Here is a 17,004-nt window from a genome sequence, read left to right as displayed (position 1 = left end):
ATTATTTAAAACAATAGTTTTTCAATATAATCCACTTAACATTTTTGAGAACCTCTGCATTAAAGACTTTCCTTATGCAAAATGTAAAGAAATGTGTTCATCTTTAAATAGCCAAAAAAGAGACTATTCATATAAAATAATTTTGTTGTAGAAGAATGTTAGAGAATTTAGAAGAAATGCTGGTTCTGGCAGAATTAATGTTAAAACATGTTGACAGTTTAAAATAAAAGCTAGTTGCTTAGTATTTAATTATTTCTGTGCTTTAAAGTTATTTAAAATGAATTTAAAATGATCTTAGTGATTAAAGTGAGATTTAATGTCTCTGTTTTCTTTCATATTTCAGGAACACTAAATATGTTTCAGAATAAATCATAATGCTATTTTTGTGTTCAGTGAATTAAACTGAAATGTGTTTGGTCTCCCTGAAATAGATAAATTATAGTATATGCTGCACTTGGAATTTATGTTACTGCTTTATATTTATTATTGATAGGTAAAGTATGTATAGTTAAATACTTTTCCCTATAGGTAATATAGAAAAAGAATTGATTTTTAAGGTAGGTTTTCATTTTTATTTCAGGGATTGGACTTCGCAGCCTTCACAGGGCATATGTTTGTTGGCATTTGCCTTGTTCTTCTGGTCTCCTTTCCTTTTCTCAGACTTCTTTACTGGAACAAAAAACTTTACAATAAGGAACCAAGTGAAATTGTTGGTGAGTTGGTGAGCATGGAAATGCTTTTCTAAACACTAAATTGAAAATGTTAAATATTAACTAAATACTAAATATTGTCTACTATAATGCTGTCCTCAAATGGAAGCATCTGCTCTCATTCAGTCTCTGAATATTTATTTTTTATGAGTAATTTGGAGATGATTTTTAACCATGATTTTTTAATAACTTTTGGAAATGTTTTTTTTTTTGGTTGCTAAAATGCATGGTTGACAGAGATTATTAAAAACTTTATACTATTTGTGGGGATATTTTCCATCCATAATAGCCATATTTTCAAATCCCAAGATATATTATATTGCAATAGTTAACATCTGGTCAAGGCACTAAGGCCGCTGCTTAGCTTTAGAAATATCTCAAGCTTTTCAGATTGTAATGACATGTGTAGTACACTTATGCATCCCCTAACTGCTGGTTTTCTTTGACTGAATCCTATCAGAAGTTCTTTCACTGTCTGTAGTCAGTGACAGACATTTCTTCAAAAGAAGAATTGCCTTTGTGATTCTTCCCACTCTTTCTTTCTCTGGTGTATAATTTCTATGATTCAGTTAGACTCAAGCTACTCTATTTCTCTCTTAGCTTGCTCACCTCAGTAGTTCCTAGAAGCTGTTTCCATTGGCCTTTTCGATGTTTAAGTACATGGGTCCCTTTTCTCTTAGCGCTTCCATATCTTTCTATTCAGAGGTTTTGAAATTTTCATTGGCAGCCTTCTATTTCAGTAGCAAAACTCAATAATAACGCAAAATATCCACAACCTCTTTGTGAGGTAAGAAACGATTCACAAAGTATGTCATATTTAATTTGATTTTGTAGCAAGCTTTGTACAAAGATAAGCTAAGTAAAACTGTTTCTTTCTCAGGAATGATGGTTGTTCATTTTTGGCCAATGGACGTTTGGTTTCACTGACCATGCACCAGATGTTTCTGTATGACATCTCTGAACCTATGTGCTTGGAGTTAGTTTAGTAGGGGAAAGAGAGCTTTCAATATAGTTGATATAAAAATCATTGCCATAAGAACCTGCTTGTTTATTATTTTTTTTTAATAGAATATCTAGGAGGAAAAATAAGTCATTCACAGAAAGCAGCCATACACTGTTGACAAAATCAGCTATGCATGTCTGGCCTTGATGGGAATTTGTTTAGGGTATAGAGAGCACATTCTGGGTCTGCTATCATGTGCTCTACCAGTCTTTGGCTCCTCACCAGATCTTCTGCAGATGTTCTCACTGCATCAGTGGAGAAAGACAGGCCCTTTTAACGCCTTCCATGACTGTCTACAGCTCAGCTCAACAATTCAGATATATCACACCCAAATTCTTATTTTTGGCTGTAGAAGGACTAAGTCAATGATAGAGGTCTTCATGGTAGGCACCTAATCTGGGCAAGATGAATATCATTTGTATTTGAATCCTATATGTAAGGAAGGTCAGAGGGAGACTCTGCTTTTGAGGAAGTTGGCTCTTGTGCAGACACTTGATTTTGAGGGATGTCAATGCCCATTCCATAAAAGGTGAACTCTGCTGATCTATCTGTCACAACCCTAGTGGGCCAAAATCCCTCTCAACAATCAAAGATTTTTTAATGTATTCTGGAGGTGATATTACCTAGCTATTTCCTAATAAAATTAAGGAGTATTTTCCTTCTATATGCGTACTTGATAGAAGATGGACATTTGCATTGTTGTGCCTCTGTAAAACAGATAAGACTTTCTGCACCCTTAGGCATCTGATCCTAAGAACAGGAGGAATAAAGCAATGGACTCAACCCCCCAAATACCGAGATATTTAACTGCAACAGTGCAAAATAATATTTTGAGAAAGGCCATCAAGAATCTTGTTAACCAATTTGCTTTTAGCAGGGGAGATAATGCAAGAAATCATCTTGACTTGGTAAATAAATCATTTCACAAGGTACTTCTGTCTGAAAGAGAGGAAAGGCTTTATTTTATAGTAGACAAAAAGACAGGACACTTCCTGTTTACCTCTGTCTACTACATCTGTATTCATTCAAATAGATGGTTATCTTGAGGGCCACAACTGCTTTTAGAGCATAGGTGACTCACTGAAAATTGCAAGTGTTAATATGCAGAAAGGAATGGATATGCCTCAAATTTCTCATCTGGAAACAACTAATGATAAGATTTGCCTTGTGGGAAGGCATTCAGACCTGAAGTAAATATCCATGAAAAAACTATGTATCACAGGTGAGTGACTGATCTACTTCTGCTTGTCTGGTCAAAGTTACTATCAAAAGAAAGGTAAAAATGGTATGAGATAAACACTATCTACTCCTGAGTTGTCCCAAAATCCATTATCTGAATAGTTAAACACCTGACTCATGTTTCAATTGCTCCTTCTCTTCTATATGAAAATGCTAAATATGGAACAAGTTCCTATCTGTTCTATGGAGTGTGCAAGACTGAAATCCTTTGTGGAAGAGACTGTCACTGGGAAAAGCATATCTTTTTGTTGGTTATGAATCCTTGCATCCTCCCGGATAAAATGCATTGTAATTATGCATCATTATTAAAATATGTTACTTTTTTGTTGCCTGGAAGTATATTATTAAAATCTTTGTCATTCAGCATTTTTTTGTAACTTTTCAACTTTCTTCTTTGAAAAGAATTAATTTGCTTTTATTCATTACTCATTTTCTAATATAAGCTATAGCTTCATGGAAATTTTCATGAATAACTGAAGTTATTATATGCTTAAAATCTCTTTAAAAGTGCCAGCTTGCAAGGTGTCTTCAGATAAGTATTATCTATGCAGTCAGAAAGCTCATTCAGCCAAGTCTGGACAATTTTGATGATAACATAACGGCATTATTTTGTGGATATACTTTTTTTAAATAGAACTATTATTTGCTTCTTTAGTTTATCACTTTTAAAGCACATTTTTGATTTTTAAGAAATGTGCATAATCACTTTTGGATTAACTCATTATTGACATAATATTTTTGTGAGTGAAACATTGCACACTTTTAAGTAGCTAGCATATTTGCCTCAATTCACCTCCTGCTAATCAGTGGTACTTGCAGCACTGTATGTTTAGATACAGTAGGCTTATAATCAGTATACCATGTGCTCTTTCTCATAATCATCAACTCCTCCATAGCTGAGAAGTTAATCAGCTGAGAAGCTGTTCAATTAAATCAAAAGCTAAAGCATTACTTTTTCTATTGAAATCTTCTGTGAAATGGGAAGGGAAAGTGATAAACACAGATTCCATTAGAAGATGGCTTTAAAAATTTGGATTTTCAAAAGAAGCAGAATGTGCAAGGGGTCCTTCCATCTCTAATTGTTGTGATTCTGTGATAATTTGAAATACATTGTTTGAAACAGCTGTTTTAATGATTAAATATTTGCCTTCCCCAAGTCTCCTCCCCAATTAAACATGTATTTTTAGGTCACGTGAGAAATAACTGGTCTGCTAAATTTCAACTGTTGTTTTGGGCTACGTAGTTTTCTCATAATGTGTAAGAGCAAATGTTAGAAGCAGAAAATGCTATTATTCTGATGATATTTTGAAAGATTTTCAGTAGCGTGTGTTACTAGTGTCAAAAATCAAATTGTTGATTTTTAGACTGAGCTTTAACAACTGTCCAGTAGAAATAAATCATTTCCGCCCCAAGCAGTAATTTTTACTTGCAGTAGGCATAATATAAAAGAGAAATTAATCTGAAAACCACAACCATGAGAGAGATACGAATGCCTCTTAAGAGTGAAGGAAGATTTTGAGGACTTTCTGAACTGCCCCTTTGAGTTGATAAATCACTGTGTGTGGAATTGCAGACTACAACTGCCCGCAGATGGGAATCTTTGGGCTATCCTCTGCTGTTGAAGTGAGGGGAATCACTTCAGAATTCTAACCAGAAAGGAGGTTGAGTTCTCTTAAAAACCCAGCTTTTTCAGAGGAAAGCATGAGTATTCATGTCCCTAGTGAAGTGAAGTACAGTGTACAAAATAAAGGAAGAGCCACATGAACTTTCCTGTAGTTTAACCCTTTCCCTTCAAGGTTTCATTCATTTCAGTTGGTTCATATGCCTCCGTGTCTGTGTCTGGAGGAGCTATTAGAAATATTGCAATTTCTGTTTCTCTCTGTATAATTCTCTTTACCCAACATGACTTTCTTGAATGTTTTATATATATATATACATAACATATATATATGTTTCATATATGTATATAAATAGGTATTGAACAAAGCTTTCCTCTACAGAAAAGTGGATGTTATAAGAATGAAGGGCCAACATTTAGAAGAGTGCAAAGATAGTCTACAAAAGAATTTTTGTAACTTCTGTCTTTTTGAATAAATAAGGGCTTTTCTGTTACCTTTTGGCACCTGGGATATGACCTCTTTATGTAAGAACAAACAGTGGAATTTAACTAAAAGGATAGTATGATTAGGGTAGTAAGCTGAGAAGGTTAAATATATATATATACATTATATATATAATCTCTTCTTCTCCCAAAGAAAGAGGAAAAATAATAATATGAGTGGGAGAGGAATTAAAGTTGCCTTACTTGAAAACAAAATATTAATTTCCCTTGTGGTTTAACAATACATTATTGTACTCCTGGAAAGCAAGACAATACATTATGTTTCAGCTATGAAGCTGTTAAGGTGTGGACCTCAGTATTTAGGAAGGTCCTTGTCACCAGGACAGGAGGTGTCACACGGTACATTGACAAGTGTTATTACTGACAGAGGTGAAGGGCTTTCTCTTAATGAAGTGATTTGGTAGCGGCTCTTGAATTTTCCTGCTTCAGTTGTTCAAAACTGTGATAGTTTCGCCCACTGAAAGAGAAAGCTGATGTTAAAGCAAGAGTGGTGGTGTTGGGTGAGGGGAGCACGCTATCAGCTCTGGTGCGGCTGACTGTCTGCAGCGACAGGTAAAACACTGCTGGTGTGATAACACAACTCCTGCCGCTGAAGGAATTGTCTATTCAATCATAGTAACTTGTAAAGTACTCAGTATGCAAAAAGCACAGTGTGGTTCTCCTCCCCACAAAAAACAGAAATGAGAGGAGCATGCCAGTCTGTTTCCTTCTTCCGTGTGGAGCTCTGCAACTGCTGCTCTACCAGAAAAATGCGGTAGGAGGCTGGGAAAAATAGGATGCAAAACCAGCCATAAAAAGGTATAAAACAGAAAAGGGTTAGGATTTTGTACTACCTCCTTGTTTGTACTACCTCCCAGTTTGTGTAAGGCTTCAAAAGATTTGGTACTCTGAGCAGTGCACCATCCTCCAGCACTGTCCCAGTCTCCTCTGCAAAGCAGGGCATGGTTTGAGGGCATGAGACAGTGTGATGTACAGACTTGATTTAATGCCTGGGAAAACATACTATGATGGCATGTGAGACAACCCTCATGTTCTTTCAGACACTTTGAATTTTTTTAAAAAAGCAAACATAAGCTAATAATACTGTCTAGGCACTGCAAGGGCACAGAGGGGACCCAAGGTTATGTGTTATGTGCTGTCAAGACAGGTACGTCTGCCACTTGGTCTAAGAACAACCTCTAGCCAGATTTGTTTTTAGAAGTATATTTGTAACCATAGGAACCATTTTCTGTTAGTAAGTGGTCAGTCTCTTACCAAGATGAATTAGATATATTAGTAAACCTCATTCTTGAACTGCTTCTATGCCTGCTTTATAGGTACTTTATTAACTGCCAGAAAAGCAATATTATTATTTTAAAATAATAGTTCTAAAATAGTTTGCTGTCCCCACTTGATTGTTGGTTCATTTATGGAATCCAACTGACAGATTCTACAGAGAATAATATTTAAAGAAAGGAATATTTCAAGATACTTTCAGATATTCAGCTCCAAGATGGATCTGTTTGGCAGTTTTCAATATACACTACCCTCTATTCTCCTCAGCCAAGATGCTAAATTCAGCATAACTTCCTGTGATTTTTTTTCTATTGGTTATAATGAAACTTAAATGCTTCTCATCACTTGAATGGGATTTCTGCTCAAAACCACCTCACATAAGAGATAAATCTGTCCATGTATATGTGGAGGCACATGTTTAAGAAAATCTACAAGGACTGGTTTAACATAAAGGATCCAGTTGCTGCTTCCATACTGCAGTCTTTGCTTTATTTGACCTTGTAGGTTTCATTCATCTGCTGAGCTTTCCCCCTTTCTCATCCCAGTGCACAGGAAGCATTTTTAAATCTTGAACTGTGAGATAGGAAATCTTTTTTTTTTCTTCTCTGTAATATAGAATCATAGAATCACAGAATCATAAAATGCTTAAGGTTGGAAGGGACCTCTAGAGATCATCCAGTCCAACCCCCCTGCACACGCAGGGTCACCTAGAGCACGTGGCACAGGACTGCGTCCAAGCGGGTTTTGAAGATCTCCAGAGAAGGAGCCTCCACAACCTCTCTGGGCAGCCTGTTCCAGTGCTCTGTCACCCTCACTGTTAAGAAATTTTTCCTTAAGTTTCCTTAAGTTCCTCTAGCATAATATATATAATAATAATATAATATATATAGTATATATATAGCTGTACTTGTGAACAACGAGTAGTTAAGTTTGAACAGTTTTATTGTGGTGTACACTATGCTAAACTAAAGGGTATAGCTGTCTTACAAATTATATTAGGATCTATGTTCATGTCTTTCTGCTACATGTTATATCTTCTATTTTAAACAACTCTAAGACTTTCAGCTTCAGATACAAGATAGTACTATTATTCCTATGGTGTGCTATATTCTTTTTTGAGTATCATTTTAGGATCTACCAGAATAATGATTTTACATTTGAAAATGTCAGAATTTTTTTTTGCTTTTTATTCTTTGTACCTTCTATATATCTCTTTGTAATACTCATGACTTAAAAAAAAAAAGTAGTAATTTGCTTTATATAGATTCAAGATTGATGATTCTATCATAGAAGTCCTTGTATGTGTTCTCTGTTCTGTGTTATGTCTGATAAATTATTCCTTGGAAAGAGGAAAATGTTGATCTGTCCTTTCTCGTTTTCAGATGATAAAAAGAGTTTTCTGACATTGCAGAATAAGAGAAATATGTCAGTTGCATATTATTATACTTAGCACACTGATAAGGTGGTCATCACAAGGATGAAGTAAAATTACTTTAGTTGCTCTATGCAGACAGAAAACATAATATAATGGCATTTTGAATCATTAGAGCAGTACTTTACAATTATATACATTTTTCAGAGATAGAATCGCTACAGAAAAATCAGATGAGAAGTAAAATCTTAGGAAATGATAGCTTCTGTTGCTTTTACAGCATTTGCACTCCTGGATTTTTGTGTGCATATCAAAACGGTGAAATATATTGGTCAACAGGGCCTAGACTTTTTCATTCAGTGTGTTTGATGATGCTTTGGGAGAAATTTCACTTTTGAGTCTGAAACTCATAAGATCTTTCTACTACACAGAGCTTAAGGCAGCAATTTAAGTCAATGTGAAACATGTTCTGTATCTGGTTGCTACAAGGAGCTTGTACTGCAATTATTATTTTTTTTTTAAAAAAGACCTGTAACCTTGGCAGAATTTTGACTTGTTTCAGCGATTTTTTTAATCAAAATGAGTTGAAGATTTTGGTGACCATTTTCACATTTAAACTGGCTTCTAAATCATAAGATGCATATGAAGTGCACTTCAGTATTTTGCTCTTCATTTTACCCTATTAGGAGCATTAGATGAGGCTTTTGGTTTTTTGGGGTTTGTAACAGATATCCTGTTGAGGCTGCATCCATTCATGACTATTTCTTAACACGACTTTGGCAATATTGTCTTTAAACATTTACTTTGATGCATAATGTTTTACTGTTGGAATGTATCCATTCACTTTTGAGCAGATCACAGTGAATTCAAGAGAGACTCTTTAATGGTGAGACTGTTGTCCTTTAACGGAGTACACTGGCTAACTTGATTCCAATTGGCAAGTCTGGCATCCTGGGTTACAGCTTCTTAATAGAGAGTAAAGTGGAATTATTTTGATAGATTTCAAACCTGATTTTTTTTGAAAGAGATTACACTGGGATTTAGCTAAGAGAATTCTCAAAATACTTGTTTATTCACTCTCCCATGACCCTGTGCCATTCTCTGTGTAAGAAAACAGAATACTGTAATAACTTTAGACAAATGGTAATGAGCAAAAAGAAGCCAAAATATATTCATATTTCTGCTTCTAAAAGATGGGGAAGAGACTTAAACACCCACCTTTTTTTAGTCATCAAAGTCATTATTCTTCATAGGCACTGACAAAAGAGAGTAAGATCATGAGCTGAAATAACATTGAGGCTCTGATTTATCCAGAGAGAAGAGCTGAACACATATCACCTGAGAATCCACCTCTTCTTTAAGAAGAAACCATTTGGGGAGCAATCCAGTCATCAACAAGTATCTTTATCAGTTTTCTTGAAATTTTCTGAGATATCTAACCCTATTTATGTATTTACAGTTTACTCCTAATGCCGTGTTACTGGCCATCACAGATTTATTAAATAGAATATTCCTTTCTAACATGCAGTGGTGGAGTTGTAGGCTTTGCTAATATTCCTCATTCCTCACCCTCCTACAGCTGTCAAAAATACATGTGAAAACCCAAAACAAAATGAGGAAAAATTCCAAATTTTTTTTTAAAGGTTTGGGATACTTGCTGTTTTTCCACTTTCTGGAAAGCATAACTCCTGTGGCTGCAACAGGCTGCCTCAACTTGTCTGAAAGAAAGCCTCAAAGAGGTGATGAACACAGAGTTTCTGGAGCAGGAGTGTGGCACCATCCGAGGTCCCATTCAGGACACCTGGTATGACATTTGCTGTCTCAGTGACCAAATGGGCATTGGTTGTCTTTAAAAACTTAAATAAATTCCCAACATTGTGTTATGCAGCATTATGCAGATTTCTCACACGCATTCCTTTGCAAGAATAGGATGGAATAGACAAGGCATGTTTTATTGCAGAGTTCTGAAGACTCTGCCACAATTATGTTTCTGCTCATCTCTCTCCACATGACAAATAAAAAGGACTACTCAAAGGAGTTAAGACTCCTCATGTTTGCTTCCTGTGAGGGACACAGCCTCCAGGAAAGTGACATGTTGTTGAGGTGGAATATCCTATGACACTAGACACTAATTTTTTCTACACTTGCTCTTCACCTTTCTGACTTTGCTTCTGTGCTTTTAAAATGGAGATGACATTTACTTACTTTCTAATAATGCTGAGAAGATTAACTACATAATACCAGACACTTAAAATGTATTTATTAAAAACTATGGATATTATTACTGGATTAAGCTATAATTTGGGGCACTTAATTTCCTTTTCAGATAATGTTTTGGCAGAAGTATCCTTGTTCTGAAAAGTCAGTGAAGAAAAAAAATTGCTTTACTGGAAAAAGTTAAGCTACAATAACATGTGGTGAAAAAAAATGTTCTAGGGAACATGCTTTGCATTCTGTTAGTCACAGCCCATCAGTGAAAACTTGTCTTGCTTGCAAAAAAAGTGGTTAATGTATTTAGAGCACTTGCAGGTTAAAAATTGCCATCTTATGATAATTTTATCATCTCATCAAAGTTGGTCATGCTCTTCCGAGTATCTTCAATTAACAAGACTGGCCTCTTCAGATTCTGAGATTGGGAATTAATTACATGCAGTTTTTGAGGCTGTGCTCTTTGTTACTGGCAGTTGGGTGGGAGGGAATGTATGATTATGCTAAAGGAAAATCATTCTGACTATTAGTTATCAGACTGAAGACAGAATATGCCTTTTGAACAAAACATAATGCTTTTTGAAATGCTGAAAATATTTTCTAAAATGTCTCAGCTGAACTTTTTAGCTGAAAGTCAGTTAAAACCAATTGTTCCAGGACTTCATGTCAGGGTTTTCTGTACTTTGTACTGTAGAATGAGATGAATGACAGCATCAGAGCAGATCAACAGCATAAGTCTTCTATGTTTGTTGATACTTTATTTGATGCTAGAGTTGACCCCCAAATTATTCTTTTGCTATGGGAAATTGACTTTCTGGTAAAGGAAAAAAAAAAGGAAAACAGTTACGTTTATGAAGAAAATAATGCTACGTATATTGCTGCAGTGCCTTGTAGGTTTTATGAATGCAGCATGTTCACAGTGATTTTAGTATTATCCTAATGGTCTAAATTCTGTGAGCTACATCTCTTCTATTTCCTGTCATTCTAAATCACTGTGTACTACACTTTACCTTGTTTGTATCACTTCAGCTACTGATGCTACAATTGCAGTTAAAAGCCAGTTTAGCTGCTTTAATTATAAAGTGCCACCAAAAGATGCAGTCCCCCCATGCTACAGAGAGACCATTAGCATTGAGTTTACCGATCATAGGATAAACTGGTTAGCAGGCTCATTCACTGTAAAGTTAATCCTGCAGAAAATCTACTGAAACTGGCATTTGTTGGATGAGTGAGCGGAGTCAGCTCACCCTTTGGTGACCACTAGATCCTGTATGAGGAGGGACAGGAACTTATAAAGAATGTAGTAGTATGTGAGACTTTCCTCTTCAGTCACAGCTCACCCTTACACTGCCTTAGCTGTAATGTCAAAGTGATCAATAAGACCCTGCAATTCATTAAACCCTTACCCATAATATGTAACATAACAGGCTAATAAAATATTGAAAGTTCCCAAGCTCTAGAGGCTGCTACCCTAAATGGATTTGCAAGCCTGAAATAGGAGGTACAGATAAAGGTCTAAGTGTCTTTGCCTGGATTCAGTGTTCTCGCTGACCTCAAGAGTCTTGCAAAGAGTCTTTGAAAACAACCTACTGCTAATGCATATGTACCACCTGATGCCATAAATGCCATTACAATAAAAGCATGAAACAGAAAAGAGAAACTTCCTGTGGTGTTAGGAAACCTCATCACAAGTTAGCAACATGATGAGTAGCATAAACTGCATATCAACTTTGGAATTTCAAAGGACATTTTTCTCTGAAGTAAATTCCACAGCAGGTTGGATGTTTGCATTCTCGGGGTGTTCAGAAAACTAATGACTCTTGAACAATCAAGCATGTACTTGCTGCATACAAAGGCAAGATCAAAGCCACATGAAAATGTACACATATTTTTAATACACTCCTCCAGAAAAAGGTCAAAAGCATTAGGTAGACCTTGCTGAACCTGTAGATTAGCCCCACAGAGCACTTCACATACCAAACAGGAACATGCAATGCAAGTCACTGCTTTCCATTCCTCAGTTCTGTTTGTGGTATAGATAAAAAGGTGCTAGCTATCACTTTTTGAAGGAGTGCAGATAAAGAGTCTTTTTATGAGAATACCTGCTGGGGAGCTGCATCTCCCTTAGATGATAAAACGTTTAACTTTATTCCATCACAAAAAGCCTTGGCGGAATCTTTCCTGGAAAGGATGAAGTGAAAAGCTATGGCAGGATGAACAGACATGAGAAAAAGTGCTGCAGCAAAGGCTTTCAGAGAGTAGAAGAGCAAACTGTATTATTATGCTTTACAAGTGTTTGCCACTGAAAAAGACAGTAACATACTCCTTCTCTTGGACTGATGATGAGAGACAAATTCAAAGCCACAGTACAATTCATTTGAAAGCTGCATGTAAGAGAAGAACAAAAAGGACCACTCACCTGCTGATGGGGTTCCCCACTTCACCTACTTAAATTAAATACAAAAGATTATATTTCTTTTGGTCTAAAGCAGCAAGTAGGATCATAGAAATTTTTCTGTCACTATGAAAGACTCAGGAAACTTTTTTTCAAATAAAAAGCTTTTTTTTTTTTTTGAGGTTTGAAATAAAGAGAAACAGAAGACAAGATGTGAGAAAGCCACATTCCAGTTTTTCTGCCTCTAGTCTTGCTGGTCTATATATAATAAGGAGTTACTTCCCAGCTTATGATTTCAGACCTCTTTCAGGGTGGACATGATGAAATAGAAGCAACTACCTGTGGAGCCGAAGGAGAACCCAAATGTGTGGGCACCAGCTTCTTTAGGAAATGATTACTTACATTGTTTACAAATTAAGAGTCTTAAATTTTAATCTTTCTATGTTACTAAAGAAAAAAAAATCCACCATTTCTGGGTTTTAAACCATGATTGTGGCACAGATTCCATCTACTCAAATTCTCCTCCTCCCATCCCTAAGAAGGTTCGGGAGGAAAGAATTGAAAAAATATTTTTCCACGAAGAGGCAAAACATATCTGTGGCCTAGAGCTGTTTCATTTATGATCTGGAAGAGAATGGCAAGTCACTCCTGATATCATCCTGATATGTACTTGTGGGTACCACAAATGTTGATGGATAGGTTAATAATGACCAGGACAGAGAACCCACACAAAGCCGAGCAGATCCTTTGGTAAACTGGACCAATGCATGCTATATTATAACATAGTATCAGTTTATGCTCCCAGCAAGAATCATCAAATAAATAAAAAAGGAGTAGTTCAAGTATGAATCCCTTTTTGAAAGAAATGCTCTATGTGAACACTTTGTTTAATAACCTGGAATAGTTATTGGGCTTTAGATGATGTGGACTTACATATGTGACCTTACGTTGCAGCCACCCTGCAAAGATGGCCATTGTAATATCTTGCAAGCTGTGCGCTCATTTCTAGAACAGAGCTGTTCAAAAAGTGAATGGATCCTTCAGATGCATTTTTTTTTTGTATCAGCTGTGCAGGCAGGGTATGACATCTCTGGACACTCCCACTTTTTTTTCATGCAGATTTGAGTTCTGTCAAGCCTAAATCCCTGTTGGGTCAATCTTTACATGATTTACTCTGTATTATCACTGGAAACACTCAAAAATGGAGGGAGAATAAAATACATATTTAGTAATTTTTTTGATACCAGGACCATAGACTGCTAAGGACTTAGAGTAGTAAATGTTAATATTGCTGCCTAAATCAAAGTGTGTTAAAATATTTCTCAATTTAATAATTGTTATATAGTGTATATTTTATAAATAATGTATATAATTTGCTTATTTGGCACCATTCTGCATCCATTTGTGGCTTACCATTTGAACAGGGATCATTAAAATGTAAATTAGAATTCATTGCCTTCAATGATATGGAATTTGTGGGGGAAAGGTGAGGAAATGCCTTCTTGGTAAACCAAGAGAGATAAACCTTTATCAGGAAGCATTTGTACAGAAAATTTCTGCATGAATATTCTGCTTTTATTTCTTTAGGAATTTTCTGGAAAATCCAAGGGTTTTTTGGTATGCCCAATTTAAGGCCCTCCCTGAATAGGAACAGACAGTTTTCAGTCATTCTTTAAGGCCTAGACAACAGTGGAAAACATAAAGCAAAATTCTGAAAATCCTTTGATTCCAAGTGTTAATCATTGTGGGTAAACATGCAAAGCTTTATATGCCATTTTGGCGGACATGCAGAATATAGTAGCTGTGTTTATGCATATTTTCAGTGCCTAAGAAACAAGTTCTCTTTGGAAGCCTTTAAGTTGCTATTGAGCAATATTTCATAAAACAGTGTTAAATTTTTGCTTAGCCTCACATTATGAAATTATTTATGCGACCACAAATGAAAAGGACCACCTCAACAGAAATTATGGTATATATTCTAAATCATAAATATGTTGAATTTCATTTATGTGGATGTTGCCCATTTTGAACATAGTAAAAGGAGCACTTGATCTAATTTAATTCACAATTACAGAGTACCTAGTATGATGTTAGCAGCAGAATAATGTATATTGGTAGTTTATTTTCTGATGCGCTAGGATTTTAGAACTAAAGCTTGTGGAAGCCTTTTGCAAGCAAAGACAGCCTTTGTTCTATGGCAATTGAATTGAGATTATTTAAATTTTATTGTTTCTATTTGTTTTCTATTCCCTTCAACTCTGCTAAATGAATGGTAAGAGCAGCCTCCTAAGTGGCTTGTTTCAAGGGAAATTCAATTTTAAATGTTTTAACAGCTTTGAGTCTGGTACATGTTACATATATTCTGTGATCTCTGATTTCATGTACATGAATACCTGCTTTAAGCTAAGTAATTTTGCTTTTTCTCAGAGCTGAAACATGAGATCTACGTTTGGAGATTGACTGCCCAGCGTATTAACCCTGCCAGCAGAGAAGAGACAGCAGTGAAATGCCTCCTGTTGCAGAAGGTCTTGACACTGGAGATCCTCCTGAGGAAGAAGCTCAGGACCTTCCACAGGTGAGCAAGTGCCAGCTCACATTCCCCATCTCTGTCCTCACAGGGCAGAACTCAGACCCTCTGTGGGGCAAGCCAGGGACAATCTACAGGGATGGGCAATTTGTAGAACCAGCCCCATTTTGGTGAGCCTAGTCTACAATTAGGACTGGCAGCATGGCTTTGCTAAAATCTATAGTGATATTTCAATTTTGTTCAATAGGCCAAGTGCTAACTTGTTATTTTAAGCAGAACAGAAAGTGAACACCAGTGGGTTCTTCACTATGCTCTTAGCCACCTCTTGATCACATGGGTGTTGGTGCAGGCATGAAGAACCAACCTCAACTTTAGCAAAACATGAAGTATCTTAGGACAAAACTGATGTCAGCATGACCCAGGTTTTATTATGCATCATAGTTTTAGTTTCAAAATAATTTGGTATGTTATTAGACTTTTCCTTGCAACAGTGGCTTCACAGTAGTAAAATTATCTACATATTTTTTACTGAAAAATTCAAGTTTTTTTCAGTGAAGTGATCAATTGGAAAATAGACTATTGGTTAATTACTACATTTTAAAATTATTTCATAATCAAATCTTCAGTGTTAATCTGAGTATAGCCATACTTTACTTTTTATGTATAGAAAGGCAGAGTTTTTATAAACTATGACTAACAAAAATGCTAAACCTACTTCCAAAAACAGCTATTGCTCTATGGAATTTGATGTCTGAGGTGCTAAATATGCTGAGAGTGAAATTGACTCTAAGCTAACGTGAAACTGAAATAATCCATTTTTATTAATAAATGTGTTAATTAAATAGGCAGTATAAGCAAGAGCATGTAATTTTTATTTCTAAAATATTCCAGTAGTAAGGTGGTTTTTGTTTACATAGATTTTTTGCAGAGGCTGTGCACCCTGAATAATCTGACAGTATTAAAAGACAAAAAACAATCTGTTAAAATAACCCACTTTTCAATGAGATAAAAGTTGCTATTAGACACTATGACCTTACAAGGTGGGGACTTCTGAAGTGTAAATAAAAATCATGTATTTGATTTTAAGAGTCAGGATTCCTCCAGCACTGTGTAGCAAAATAAAGATCCACTAGCATTAGCAATAGGCATCCTTAATTGCAAACCCAAGGCATTTTTTTTTCTGGAGGCTGGCAATGCTCATAATACAGCAAAGATATCGAATTCTTAAAAAATTCTCTTGACAGAGCTCTAATTTTACACTGGAAAAAAAGCAGGTCTCCTTTTCTTTCAGGCAAATTTCACAAGAAGATAAAAACTGGGAAACAAATATTCAGGAACTTCAGAAAAAAGTAAGTAGATGATAGTTGTCAGTATCTATATAAGTGGACCTTTACCTTTATAGAGGGTACAAGGAGTGCTCTGAATCCAATACAAATTGCCACAAGGAGAAGAAAAGCTGGTAGGCAAGCAGCTTGCTTCTCAGTGGGAAAAAGTTGCTGAACAACTGTGACAATTTTCCTCAGGTTTTATACTTATGTTTCTTAGAAAAGTATTGTTTAAAGGACCATTAAATGATTCAACAGTATTTTCTTCAATTTTTAATCCATGCCTGGAAGGACTTGGAAGAGGTCAATATGCTATCTATAACCATGATATATAACTATACAATACATTCCTACTGATGTGCTTAATATCAACTCTAATTTACTGCACTGTCTGGAACATGCCTGGTTTATTATTCAAGTATGGATAAAGCATTTAAGTAAATCCCTCTCTCTTCACTGAACACACATTAGCACTGTCTGGCTTTATCCTGAAGCTGAGTCTGATGAGATGCACGCTCCCTAGTGGGATTAATTTCACCTAAATTTAACTGTCTAAACATCACCCAGCATCACTCCACCTTACCAGCATCACTAATGAATCCAAGCCTATTATTTCTGGGGTGTTATTTGGGCGCTTAAGTCCTTGACCAAGACCTAGCTGTCCAATGTGTTATACCAAGAACAGGATTAAGCATTAGACCTTTTCTCCTGTGTTGAAAAAAAAAAAAGACATCTTTGCTAAAGAATAGAGATTATATTGTAATTTCAGAAGGTTTTAAATTGTGTGGAAGGCACTGGAAAAAAATAGAAGAAATGTCGGGGGAAGGT

At 35.8% G+C, this 17,004-nt stretch overlaps 1 protein-coding gene across 1 annotated transcript in view; it reads left to right on the top strand.

Annotated features, from left to right (window-relative positions):
• Positions 1 to 17,004, top strand: part of OCA2 (OCA2 melanosomal transmembrane protein) — a 162,946-nt gene that overhangs the window by 70,761 nt on the left and 75,181 nt on the right. Inside the window, exons 14-16 of the mRNA XM_010222642.2 lie at positions 581 to 713; positions 14,752 to 14,899; positions 16,143 to 16,200. Coding sequence (XP_010220944.2) covers positions 581 to 713; positions 14,752 to 14,899; positions 16,143 to 16,200 — 339 coding nt within the window. The remainder of the gene's footprint in view (positions 1 to 580; positions 714 to 14,751; positions 14,900 to 16,142; positions 16,201 to 17,004) is intronic.

The sequence above is a fragment of the Tinamus guttatus genome, unplaced genomic scaffold (genome assembly GCF_059628265.1).
Source record: "Tinamus guttatus ecotype Peru unplaced genomic scaffold, ASM5962826v1 Tinamus_guttatus_pri_ptg000134l, whole genome shotgun sequence".
In the NCBI taxonomy this organism is placed as follows: domain Eukaryota; kingdom Metazoa; phylum Chordata; class Aves; order Tinamiformes; family Tinamidae; genus Tinamus; species Tinamus guttatus.
Note: the sequence above shows the minus strand (reverse complement) of the source record. Positions and strands in the feature narration are given on the sequence as shown.